The sequence below is a fragment of the Typopeltis vanoorti genome, chromosome 6 (assembly GCF_054136105.1).
Source record: "Typopeltis vanoorti isolate ZY-2024b chromosome 6, IOZ_Tvanoo_1.0, whole genome shotgun sequence".
In the NCBI taxonomy this organism is placed as follows: Eukaryota; Metazoa; Arthropoda; class Arachnida; order Uropygi; family Thelyphonidae; genus Typopeltis; species Typopeltis vanoorti.
In genome coordinates, this window is record NC_143554.1 from 50156652 (window position 1) to 50170850 (window position 14199).

General features: G+C 36.9%; 1 protein-coding gene across 4 annotated transcripts in view; it reads right to left on the minus strand.

Annotated features, from left to right (window-relative positions):
- Positions 1 to 14199, minus strand: part of LOC150105443 (SH3 domain-binding protein 5 homolog) — a 196951-nt gene that overhangs the window by 96790 nt on the left and 85962 nt on the right. For all 4 annotated transcript variants that reach the window (XM_090394819.1, XM_090394816.1, XM_090394818.1 and 1 more), the window contains one exon: positions 13349 to 13516. In XM_090394819.1, coding sequence (XP_090250945.1) covers positions 13349 to 13516 — 168 coding nt within the window. The remainder of the gene's footprint in view (positions 1 to 13348; positions 13517 to 14199) is intronic.

Below are 14199 nucleotides of genomic sequence, written 5' to 3' on the forward strand. Positions count from 1 at the left end.
AGATTGCACCTCAAAAGAAAATTCCTATGGATGGAAATCTTATTAAATGAAAAATTCTCCAAGTTTATAAACATTTATAGTTGAGACCAGGTGTTCAATGCAGATGAATCTGGGTTATATTGGAAAAAAGTACAAAAACGCATCTATATTTCGAAAAATAAAAGATCAGCTCCTGGATTCAAAGTTTCTAAAGATAGAATTATTCTACTGTTTTGTAGTAATGGATCAGGTGATTACATGACAAAACCAGTGTTTATTAACCAATCCTCGAATCCTTGTGCTATGAAAGATTAAAATATGCACTATTTTATTTTGTCTAAAACATTGATGCATTATGTGCAATGAAGTTTCAGTACAATTTGTAATTTTTATACTTTTATACTATGTATTTCTTTCATAGTTTATATGTTTTATTAACTTACATGAATTACCTGAATTAAATAAAAATATTTTTTTGTTGGATATGTCATTGTTGTTTATATAATTAAAAGAAAAAAAAAAAGATTTTGGACCATAAGCCTACTTTTTCTATACGATCCAAGACTCGCATAACGTGATTTATATAATGCTGCATTTCTGCGGAACCTAACATCCACGTTATACGAGGGTTACCTGTACATAGTTTTAAATGGTCAGTAATTCATTATTCTGCTAATCAGACTTCAATCACACCTCTCATTCCCTGAATGATAACAAGAGCAAGCGTGAATTTCAAGACCAGCATTCGCCCCTGCTTGTCACACATCTGATTTAACATCAAACCATCTTCCTGTAAGTACCGCCTTCAATTCTAACTGCTGAATTACACTTAAACAGAGACTATGTATTGCTCAATACAGTATTCCATTTACACCATATAACTGTAGCATTTTGTTCCAATTTTACACATCACATAAGAAATTGACATCTCTTATCTGCTCCACCAATGACCAGCCATATCCCACAGACCTACCAGGTCTCCCTTGCAGTTGCAAACTGTCTTACTACATCCAAACAAGGCAGGACAGCCAATATCAGGATATCTGTAACAAATTTAGTTTAATCCTTTATCCAAGTGTAAGCAACCAAAGTTTGTGCCTGAAGTATCTTCAGGACTGAGGCAATTCGTGGTAAAGGTGAACTAAGCTCTCATCACTTATTTTAGTATCTCTCATAATAGTGGTAGTGGCCCTTCCCCAGGAACCACTACCCAGACTGGTTTCGACCTTTATTGAGGTCTCGTCAGTGGGAGACAGACCCAGAGGTGGTGATACTAAGATGGAAATGATGGAGAAGTCATATTTACCTATACGAGTTACCAAAAGGTGTCTCACCTTATTATTAAATTACTGTGGATTTAAAGAAAGATGATGAATTTTTCACTTGGTTAGACTATAATAAATTTAGTTTAATCCTTTATCCAAGTATAAGCAAACAATTAAAAAAAAACTTTTAAATTGTTAAAAATTAAAAGGATTAACCTAAATTTATTAGAGCCTAACCAAGTGGGAAAAAACTCTCAACATCTTTCTCTAAATCCAGAGTAACTTAATAATAAGGTGAGACACCTTTTGGCAACTCGTATAGATAAATATGACTTTTCCATCACTTCCACCTTAGTATCACCACCTCTGGGTCAGGCTCCCACTGATGAGACCTCAATAAAGTTCAAAACCAGTCTGGGTAGTGGCCCTTCCCTTAATGCATAGCATTATATATGTCTGCAAGGAGATGTGCTTTGCATTATGGGAGATACTAAGACAAGTGATGAGAGCTTAGTCCACCTTTACCATGAGTTGCCTCAGTCCTGAAGATACTTCAGGCAAAAACTTTGTTTGCTTACACTTGGATAAAGGATTAAACTAAATTTATTATAGTCTAACCAAGTGAGAAAAAAAATTTCAACATCAGGATATCTGAATACAAGGACTACATCCTGTTCCACCAATACAGACACTCAGAACTTGCTGACCATGCTTTAGACACCCACCGCAGGTTATGCTGGAAGAAGGTCACTCTACTACACTGCAGCAAGTAAAAGTATGAAGTTGAAAGTTTATTTTTCACTTGGTCAGACTATAATAAATTTAGTTTAATCCTTTATCCAAGTGTGTGCAAACAAAGTTTGCGCCTGAAAGTATCTTCAGGACTGGAGTAAAGTGGTACAACACCAGGCAACTGCTTGCAAAAGTGGAGCAAGCTACCAACATTCCTATCTCAGTATCTCCCATAATGCAAAACACATCTCCTTGCGGATATGTATAATGTTATGCATTAAGGGAAGGGCCACTACCCAGACTAGTTTCGACCTTTATTGAGGTCTCTTCAGTGGGAGCCAGGCCCAAGTGGAGATACCAAGGCAGAAGCATTAGCAAGGTCATCTCCTCCTATAGGAGCTGCCAAACAGTGTGCACCTTTTTATGAAATTACTCTGGATTTAGAGAAAGATGTTGAAAATTTATTTTTCACTTGGTCAGACTATAATAAATTTAGTTTAATCCTTTATCCAAGTGTGTGCAAACAAAGTTTGGGTCTGAAAGTATCTTCAGGACTGGGGTAAAGTGGTACAAAACCGGGCAACTCCTTGCAAAGGTGGAGCAAGCCACCAACTCTCTCCTATAGGAGGAGATGAACTTGCTAATACTTCTGCCTTGGTATCTCCACTTGGGCCTGGCTCCCACTGAAGAGACCTCAATAAAGGTCGAAACTAGTCTGGGTAGTGGCCCTTCCCTTAATGCATAACATTATACATATCTGCAAGGAGATGTGTTTTGCATTATGGGAGATACTGAGATAGGAGTGTTGGTAGCTTGCTCCACCTTTGCAAGGAGTTGTCCGGTGTTCATTCACGCTACATGCACTTACTACCACTAAAGGTAAACTATTCTGCTCACTCATTGCTATGAGAGAAAAACCTAGTTCTTACCCCTTTCTTGACTGTGACCAAACTTAACTTTATGGATGCCCCTCCGTGTTCTCTCCCAACCTTCCATATAATGAAAAATTTCATCGGACGATATCCTATTAATATTCATTCAGCAGTTTATAGACCTCTCTTTTTTCTCTCACCACTCTTTTAACCAGAGTTGGTAATTGCAATCTGCTCTCATAATTTATATCCCATAATCTGGATATAATTTTTGTAACTCTACTTTATCCCTTTGGAACCTAGGAGCCCAAATCTGCACACAATAATCCAGGTGTGGTCTTATCAAGGCCTTATAAAGAGCAAAATAATTTTCTTATCCTTTCATGTCAAGTTTCGCTTCAACATTGCAATTGTATCCTGTGAGTTGTATTGGCAACATGTTATTTGAAGGGGTCAAAGTGACTTTTGACCTTCAAATTCCTATTTACCATTGCACCAAAATCCCTAGCCTCATCAGTTTCTTGTAGCATAACCTCACTAATATAATATGCAGCTGGAAATCTCATCATATCAAAGTGCATAACTATACACTTATTAGCATTAAACTGACAACCATTTTCATTTCCCCAAATTTTCAGTCTAATCAAATCATTTTCTAAGTGCTGGATATAGCATCCTGATTACCCTGCCTATCTTAGCATCATCAGCAAACAATTGCACATCTCCTGTTAGACCCTTCATAATGTCAGTAATGTATAGAATGGATAACAATAGCCCAAGGAATTAACCCCGAGGTCACTTTAAATCTGACAGATTCACATTCACTGTATACCACTTTTTGATATCTGTCTGTCAACCATCCACTGATCCAAGTCAAGAATGTATACTCCAATCCCATATTCTCCAGTTTATGCAAATGCCTTTCGTGTGGCATCCTATCAAATGCCTTAGCAAAATTCTATATTATCATAGTATATCCATTTACTTTATCCAACTCAGCCATAACATTGTTATAAAATATCTGCAAATTGCTAAAACATAACCTCATCATCATCATCAAATTCCTACCATGGGGTGTACAGGATACCCTCAAGTGGTGTACAGGATATGATAGTACTACATGAAAAATTTACATCATTACTAACTTCCTATCTACAATTTTCCTCCAAATCAGTCTGTTACTTGTCAAGACTCCAACATTATCAGATGTTATATTTCTATCATCTAAGGCACTTTGTACCATATCAATCCATCCATATCTCGGTCTTCCTCTGGGTCGTTTTCCTGCCAACCTGGAGGAGAACACTTGTTTTGCTAATCTATCCTCGCCCATTCTATGTAAGTGACCATATCACCTGAGATTAGCTCTGCTAACGCATTCATGGATGCTAACAATGTCAAGTTCTTTCATAATATCTTTGTTTATAATATGATATTGCCATTGATGCCATCTGTTCATGCCGCTAATCTTTCTCAGGACTCTCATATCTGTAGTCTCTAGTCTTTGGTTAAGTCAGATCCATAAGATAAAACTGGTTTGAACACTAACTTGTATACAGCTAATTTAGTGTTCTGACTAATTTCTCTCTTATTCCATATGAATTTATTCATTTGACTTCCTACCATACCAGCTTTGTTGATTCTGTTGTCTATTTCCATATTTAATTTACCATCTTCACTAAAAATCATGCCTAAGTAGCTGAAATGTTTTACTTGTTCCACAGGTTCTCCATTCAGTACGCAATTGACATTTTCAACAATTCTGCCTATTTTCATTGTCATTGTCTTTTTATTGCTGACCTTCATACCATATCTATTACAACAGTTATTCAATTTAATCAGGGAATCTTGCAGACTTGTAGCAGATTTATTTAGAAGTATAACATTGTCCACATAAATCAAAGAGCTGACATTAACACTTCCAAGTTTGATATCAGATTTAATACCTTTCTTCATAATATGATCCATATAGATAATGAATAACAGAGGGGATAATGTACATCCTTGTCTCACACCAGATTTAACATTAAACCATCTTCCTGTACTTCCTTCAATTCTAACTGCTGACTTACAACTCAAATACAGACTAAGTATTGTTTGATATAATTCCCCATTGACACCATATAACTGCAGCGTATTGAATAGCTTCTCTCTTGGCACCTTGTCATATGTTTCCAGATCGACAAAACTTAAATACAGATCTTTGTTATATTCCCATGATTTCTCGACTATTTGTCGTAAAGTGAATATCTGATCCTGACAGTCTCTATTTGTATGGATATGTATTCCTGACTACATGTCTGTTGAGTGTTTTTTACCACTGTGCAATCATCACTGCTTGTTTCATTTAGCAATTTTTTGAAGTAATTACTCCATACTTCAAGGATAACTTTTTCTCCCATTTTCATGTCACCTTTTTCATCTTTAACTCAGTTTACAGCCCTCTTTCCTCCATTTCTAAGCATCTTCAACCTCCAGAATATCTTACCACCTTCTTGATATTTATTTTCTATGTTCTTGCCAAAGTCCTCCCATGACTTTTGTTTAGCTAGTTTTACACAGTGTTTAGCTTTCTTACATTTGTCTCTGTATTCTCTAAGAGCACAAACTGACTTATTTGCCAGGAGTTTTTGATATGCTTTCTTCTTTTCCTACAATGTCTCTTTTATTTCCTGTTCCACCATGATGCTCTGATTTTTCTATCCTTGCAGACAACCTCACCACATGCCTCTCTGGCTGAATCAATCAGGGTTTTCTTCAAGGTTTGCCACTGAATCTCCAAGGTTTCGTTCCTGTTCTGAAACTCTTTCATTTTTTCTTCGATAATCTTTGTGTATTTTAGTCTACAGTTCACATCTAAGAGCTGCTCAACTTTTATTTGCTTTAAAACTTTCTTACATGCAATTCTTTTCAATATGAAATTCAGTTTTATCCTGCTCAAGACCAAAATAGTGATCACTTCCAATTTCAAATCCTCTGTACACTCTGGTGTCATGCACCAGGGAGAAAACATCACTATCAACAATAACATAGTCAATGAGACTTTTCTTATTCCTTGACTCTTCTCTTCATGTGAATTTATGCACATTTTCATGTTGATAAATGGTGTTAGTAATAACTAGTCCATGTCCTGAGAAGAAATCCAAGAGGTATTTGCCATTATTATTAGCTTTGCTCTTTTATCCATTTTCCCAGAATATTTTTGATCCCCAACAAGGACCAACTTGTCCTTTTTCATTGTGTCAGTAGCTTTCTCTAGAGTCTCAAAAAATTCTTCCACTTCTACCTTAGTAGAGCCTTCTGTGAGACCACAGGCACAAATGAGTCTCATTGTCCAGTTTCCCATTCTGATATTTGCCCATATCACTCTACTTGAGACTGCCTGCCATTCAAGAAGATTAGCCTTGTATTTAGTGTTGAATACTATGGCTACTCCTTCTTTTCCTTGATTTTTATTACCTGAATATAACATTTTGTATTTATTGCTCAGAAAGATCTCACCAGTTTTTGTCATTATTGTTTCAGTCACCCTTCTTATGTTGATCTGGTACTTATCTAATTCCTCAGCTAGCTCCATTCTTTGCCATTCAGGCTTCTTATGTTGATAGTACCGATCTTCAACTCTGGTGATATTGAGTTGGGGTGTGTTTTAGGGTTTGTTCCGGTAGCTGACTTTTCGCTGTTCACCCTGGTTCACTGGCAAAAACAACGAGGGCCTTGTTTAACCGAGCGACGCCCCAGTCAGCATGAAATTTTGTCATGTTGTACCATCATTTTGTATTTTGGTTTAAGCCAATAAGAATACAATTTGGTCAGCTAAATTCCAAATTGCCAGCCCATCCTCGTTCGTTCAGTATCCAGGTAGATACTGAACGAACGAACCACGAGAAGGTGAGGATTGGACATTAGGTCAGAAGCCCTGGTCGGTTCTCTGCATTCCTTTAAAGGCTATGTGGAGGTCTCCTCTCAGTTATACAGCTTTAACCCCTTAAGCACCCCTAAAACATAACCATCCTTTAGTAAACCCATACTGCTCCTTGCAGAGTACAGCTTGTTTGTCTACCTATTTCTGTACACGAGTTCTTACCAACTTTTCTAAAAATCTTAACTGTTACATCAGAGACACTGATAGGTCAGTAGTTGGACGCATCAGTTTTTGCATCACCTTGTAAAATGGAACTATCACACATTCCTTCCATTCCTGTGGTATCATTTCTCAGCTGAGTTTCTAATTCCTAACATATTCAAGTTATACAAACATGTGAAAGGCCTAGTCATTTTAGCTGAACATTCCTTTAGCAAATATGCTGATATTCCATCTGTCCCTATAGACACATTCTTATCCAGGTTATGCAACAGCTCTTCAACAACCTGATTTTCATGAACCTCTGACTCTTCATCCATTGTAGCAGTAGCACTATGCACCATGTTACATACACCTGGTTGATATATCTTAACAAAGTGAGCACTCATTAATTGAATAATCTCATTAGCTTCTGACACTAGAATACCATCTGTATTCAATAAAGTTATTCTTCCACATTTATTCTTTCTTTCTTTTGCTTGTAGCATAACAATAAAATTCTTTTGGATGGCCTTCAAGCTTGCATAGCCAATTTCTTTTCATACTCTGATTTAGCCTTCCACACAACAGTCATTACTTTTCTGGCCTGAGCTTTATATATTTCATAACTCCTCTAACTTTTATTCTCATGATATTCTTTCCACATGATCTTCTTCTTGTGCATTTCTTGCTTAATGAGGTTGCACATCCATTTTACTTCCAACCTACTTATTCTTTAAACACTGGGGATACATTCAGATACTGCCTCATATAAGCACTTTTTCAAGGATTCCCATGCTTTGCTGACATTTTTCCTATTCAGTAACTGATACCATGAGACCAAAGATAGCATTCTCCTAAGTTGATCATAATTTCCAGTTTGTAGTTCAGCATATAACCTGTTCTAATGGGAACATCAATATAATTAGATACTTCCCAAGAAAGCACAGAATGATCACTGTCACTGACTGGTAAAATAGACATTCTTAACAGAGACTCCTTCTGATGCTATGAACAAATCCAACACTCTTTGGCCTCGAGCTCCTTCTTTCATGTGCTGCTTGAGAAAGTTGTCTCACAACAATTCAATAAATTCCTCTTCATTCTTATCATGAGATTTCTCTTTTACCTCAATGTTTGGATAATTAAAGTCGACCCTAAAGATCATTCATTTAGGGGTGACATTGCCAATATAAGGCTAAATTGGCAATGCATTTCTTCATCCATGTAATGGAATTTCCAGGTTTTAGCAACATTCTACCATATATTTCATTTTGTTAGCCTCCACTTCACATCACATAGCCTCAAATTCATTGGTACATGGGACATTGTTACCATCATTGTTTTCTCACATTTCTACCTTAACCAGACTTAAGTCCTCTGATATCATTAATAGTACTCCTCCTCCACTCCTATCTCTTCTGTCACCAGGGGCATACCAGTAGTGTCCGGCACCTGTGTGCAAAAACTTTAATTGTGTGCAAAAACTTCAGCCCCTATACCCAGTAGTGTCTGGTGCCTGTGTGCAAAACTTTAGTTGTTGCCCCTATCCCCCCCTACTCCAATAAAAAAATCACTTTAAAAATGTTTTTTTAAGTATTTCCTCCTCTTTGGTGCCTTTACTATCCTGGTGCCTGTGTGCATCACACACATTGCACATATGGCTGGCACGTCCATGTCTGTCACTCCTAAAAATAGTGTATCCATCACATTTGATCCCAGTTAGCATATCTGATTTGGATAGCTAGGTTTCACTAATGTCAACAATCTCAGGCCACATCATATTCAATAAAGCAACAAACTGAAATGCTTTGTTTCTGATGCTCCTGGCATTTGTGCATAGAGATAACAAATTACCACCTAGCCAATTCTTATAATTAGATATGCAATCTATTTGGCCTTGTTGTAGAACTTTCTCTTTTCCCTTCCTAGACATACTCAAAAGGTTCAAACCCGAAGCATATTTTCCCACCGCTTCGCCAGACACATAACCATATTCGAAGCTATTCATATCTTTATGGTGTTTGCATATCAAAATACGCTGATGGACTGTACTTAAATCAATTCAGAGTTAGGTGTCTAGAGAGAGAGAGAGAGAGAGAGAGAGAGAGAGCTTTGCTCACTGAGAGTGTGGAAGCACAAAGTCGAGAAAACTAATGGTATTAGTGTGTGTGTGCTTGTACATGTGCGCAGGCACCCATGAGGCAAGTGAGTGCAAGAATGACCAAAACATGAGGAATTTACTATCTCAGGCAACAGTATTGAATGGGATAATTAACACAAGGCATAAAGGTTGCTTCAGACCTATGGAAATTCTACAGTTTATATACATTAATTATATAAGTCGAGTGGATATCAGATCCAGCATTATTTCAAAGCCAAATGTAGAAACTATGAAAGTTTCATAAAAATAAGCTGACCAGAGAGCTTACGGAATACACTCACCGGCATTCACAAGTTACCTTAGCGCAGACTACTTAGAAAGCACAGTCGCTGCCCAAGAGTCTATATATTCACTTTCTATTAGTCCATTTTGATAAGGTTTCACTGGCCTGACAGCTGTTTCGAACTGGTTGGTTCTCCTCAGAGACCTGGTAGAAACCTTAAGAGAGCAAAAATTCTCTTTCAGTACTAAGGAACTTGAAATGTCAGAGAGATGCATTTCTGACCAAGAGTTCGCTTACAAAAAATACACCTCTTCGACATTTCAAGTTCCCTTAGTACTAAACGAGAATTTTTGCTTTGAGATATGCTTTGCAAATCTCAAAGAGCTCTTTCACTATGCAGTAAGCAAAAGAAAAATGTCTATGGAAAGATAGCTTTAGCAAATGCTGATGGTAGTGAGGTGATAAAAGCAGATGAAATAGTTGAGTTACTGAGTGACCACTTTGAAGGGTCTATCATTAAAGTGAAGAACACTGCTATAACAAAGATATGAGAACAAATGTTGATGAATTGTAGGTACTTAGGATATTGCAGAATGTCACTACAAATATGCCTGTGGGATTATATGGGATATCAGCTTGCATTTTATGAGAATGTGCAAGGGAAATGCTTATGACTAGAATGTTTAATTTAAGTCTCGACTCTGGTAAAGTATCAAAGGAGTTGAAGAGGGGCACAATAATTCCTTTGCATAAAGAAGGATTAAAATACGTGGTAGCAAGTTATGAACCCATTAGTTTCTCATAAAAGATGATAAAAGTAGTGGAAAAGTTGGTCAAAAGTAAAATTCAGGAATGAGTGGTAAAAATATAATACTCTATGAGAGGCAGCAGGGCTTTGTGAAGGGTCACTCATGCCTTAGTAATCTACTAACTGTTTATAATAGAGTGACAGCTGAGTTGGATAAAGGGAATGGCTACACGATGCTGCTGCTAGATTTTGAAAAGATGTTTGACAGAATACCACATGGAACTCTGTTATTCAAATCAGAACAAATGGGGATGAATATGAAACTGGTAATGTGGATACAAGGTGGCTGATGGACAGATACCAAAAAGCAGTCTATATAGAGGAGCAGAATCCAAGAAAAAGCAAGTAACTACTAGTGTGCTCTAAGGAGATGTAAAGAGCCCACAGGAAAATTTAAATAGTCTGAAATAATGGGAAATAATGGACAAGAGATAATGGGTCTGTTTAATGTGAAAAAGTGTAAAGTTATGCATTTTAGAATAAAAAGATTACAAGCTGTGTACTACATCGAGGAAGCTTTACTCCAAGAAACTGATGAAGCTAGGGATTTCGAGTGATAATATAAAGGAAGTTGAAATTCACACTAACAAGCAGAGATAAGAAAGTTATCATTCCACTTCATAAATCCTCGATAAGTCCAAATCTGGATTGCTGTGCCCTGGTCTGGTCACCTGGATTTTTAGGGGATGGGGAAGAAGGAGAAAAGATACAGAAGTGAGTGGTTGGTGAAATGCTCTATGAAATGCCCTATGATGATAGATTGAGGATTTGTGGATTGGACCGCAAAAGTTGGTTGATAGGTGAAAAAAGAGGGGATATGATAGAAATATTTTAAGTTTCTAAAAGGGTTTTATAGGAGTGATGCAAAGGAAATATTTCAGCACTTGGCTAGAGAGGGCAGAACAAGAAGTCATTATGTCTTGAAATGGAAATGAGTGTGGTTCCCAAGGGTGTGTGGGCTAGATTTTTTGCTGGGAGAGTAGTGAATGAATGGGATTGATTGCTAACATCAGTTGTGAGTACTTTTTCTGCCAATGATTTCAAGGAGAAGTACAAGAGATATTATGTGGATAATATGTGTCTCCCACAATGAGTCTTGCACTCATGGAGGTGCCTATGTAATAACAATAATAATTTGCTGGAAATTAATGAAAGCAATAAAAAAAAGAGACACCAGACTGCCAAGGTGACATGGAAGGAAAGCTAAGCATAAATGCAATGCTCCCATTTATACTTTCATTTTTTAACTCCCTTTTTGAGGTTTACAGCAGTTAATACTATAAGCCCCAAAATTTTTACAAGCTTTGTAAGAACTTTTGAAATTTTTCCTTCTTTGTCTCCCCCCCCCCTCTCCTTGAGATACAACAGTAAAAAAAAAAGAAATAACACATATTATACATACTGTATATTATCACGTATGATGCGAAAAATTTATAGTAAAAAATACTACTTAAAGTTAGGGGTTCGCATTATATGCGGATCTTAAAAAATATAACATCTTGTTAGACTTGCACACACAATATATACTACCTAATGCCTAGCAACCAAAACTACTTAACCCACTCGCGTTCGGCAACTGAGCGCGCATCGTATCTGCGCATAAAGCCAGTAATGTAAGTAGTGCTAATATCCCGCCGCTTGGAGGGATATTAGCACAGTTAGGTATATCGGTTTAACCACAGTTCATTTTAAATATTATTCGTTAAACAAACCTAGCCTGAAAATGAGCCAACAGAAACGTTCATCTTTTGAAGCAGGATTTAAATTGAGTGTCGTGCAGTTTGCAGAAGAACATAATAACAGTGTTGCTATGCGAGAATTTGGTGTAGCAGAGAGTAATACAGTATTAGACTCTGACGTAAGCAAAAAGACAGTCTTGAAAAAATTCCCAAAATATGTCCATCGTGGAGATGTAGCATCCTTTCCAGAACTCGAAGAAGAGCAAAATGAATGGATTTTGACACAACGACAAGATGGCATTATAGTAACAAGAAATGCAATTCGTTTTCGAGCTCTACAACTCAAGAATGGTAAATTCAAGGACACACCAGGTATTTCATCTTTTCTTGCTTCGCCTGGGTGGTGCAACAGATTTATGGAATGCAAAGCATTAACATTACGACACCGAACAAAAATTGCGCAGAAGTTACCAAAGCAGCTTGAAGAAAAAGTGGAGTCCTTCCATAAATTTATCATAAAATTACGGAAGTGTCACGGATATGAATTTTCCCAAATAGGCAATATGGATGAGAAGTCCATGTACTTTGATATGCCTGGGAATCGAACAGTAAACTAAGTTGGTGAAAAGGGTGTCCTCATAAAAACAATGGGACATGAAAAAACGCATTTTACCATTGTTCTAGCATGCATGGCAAATGGAACCAAATTAAAGCCGACAGTGATATTTAAAAGGAAGAAAATTCCGAAGCATATGAAATTTCCACCAGGTGTCTTTGTTCGCGCCAATCAGAAAGGTTGGATGGATGAAGAAGGTGTACAATTGTGTCTGGATCAGGTATGGAACATACGTCCAGAGCTTGTTACATCAACAAAGCATGCTAGTCTGGGATATGTTCTGGGCGCATTTAACAGAGGCAAGCAAAGAGAAAGCACGTGGGTTACATACAGACCTAGCAGTCATACCGGGTGGTCTAACTTCCGTTTTGCAGCCGCTTGATGTCAGCTTGAATAAGCCGTTTAAAGATCACTTATGTGAAAAATGGAGAGAATGGATGTCATCTGGTTTGGTTAAGATGACAAAGGGTGAGAATTTTCAGAAGCCTGAGATCACCCCAGTCACCAGTGGGTTAAAGAAGCTTGGGATTCGATACCATCTGAAATGATTCGACACTCATTTCTTAAATGTGGAATAAGTAATTCAATGGATGGATCCGAAGTTCACATCATATACGAAAGCGAGGATGACACACAACAAAATGGAGAGCATGATGACGACAACTACTACACTAATGACGCAATGCCTACAGATGAATTTATAAATGAAATGTTTGATGACTCAAAAGATGAAGAATTTAAAGGATTTTGACATTTCGTTTTAAAATAAATATTTCTTTCGTTAATTCGTATTGTATTACTTATAATGTTATGGAACAAGATTAACAGATCCCATTATACGTGGACATGGCATTTTAGGGCTAGTTTTCAAACAAAATTTCTAGTTCGCATTATATGTGGATCGCATTATACGCGAAAATATATGGTAATTGGAATTTTGGCCTTACTTTCATAGTTTCCCTATTTAACATTTCTTGCCACGCAGCATCAAATTCCCATTCAGTGTCTTTCTTTAAGAACCTCTGCTCTGCTAAGGCTATAGCTTCTCTAGCTTCTCGATGAATACTGCAAGCTCTCTGGTACTGCACAGCTGCCTTTTCACACTCCACTTTTTCCTGAAATGGAAAAATATAATGCAATCATTATGAAAACAGTGCAAATCAAATCATAATCTGCAATGAAAAAGTAAGTTCAGTATAAATTTTATTTTTGTTTTGTTTAAAATATTCATGTACTTTTGTGTAAGCTTAAACTCTTGTTTTTCTGGTGATCTTAAATGGCTGAAATACTGTTGAATAGAGCAGTGTCATTCCATTTGAACCATTCTTACTGCTGCTGTGTTTTATATGAAACTAAGTCGGAAATGAAATTGACAAAGGACTACAGGCATCACTGATCCTTTGAAATATGTGTAATTATTTACTTTTCAAAGCATTTCGATACCATCAAATTACCACCTGATTGCTTTCACTTTGATTCTTTTTAAATCAGAAAAATCCATTAAGAATCAATATGTGTGCTACCTGGAAATCTCTCATCTAATGTCATCCATCCTCAAAAAAATGACAGAAAAGTTTCGAGACTTCAAATAGCTGCTCTTCATATCTCTAATACATGTGATCTAGTCTGGAACACAAAGACCAATTAAGATCCAATTTTATAATCTGTCATGGCTTTTGCAACTGGGTTAAGACCGTCTCTCTCTCTCTCTTTAATCTCACATTATGTGTGATAGTGGATGGATTTTTATTCTTTAAATATACAATAATAACTGAGTACCACATGGTTCTATTCTCCC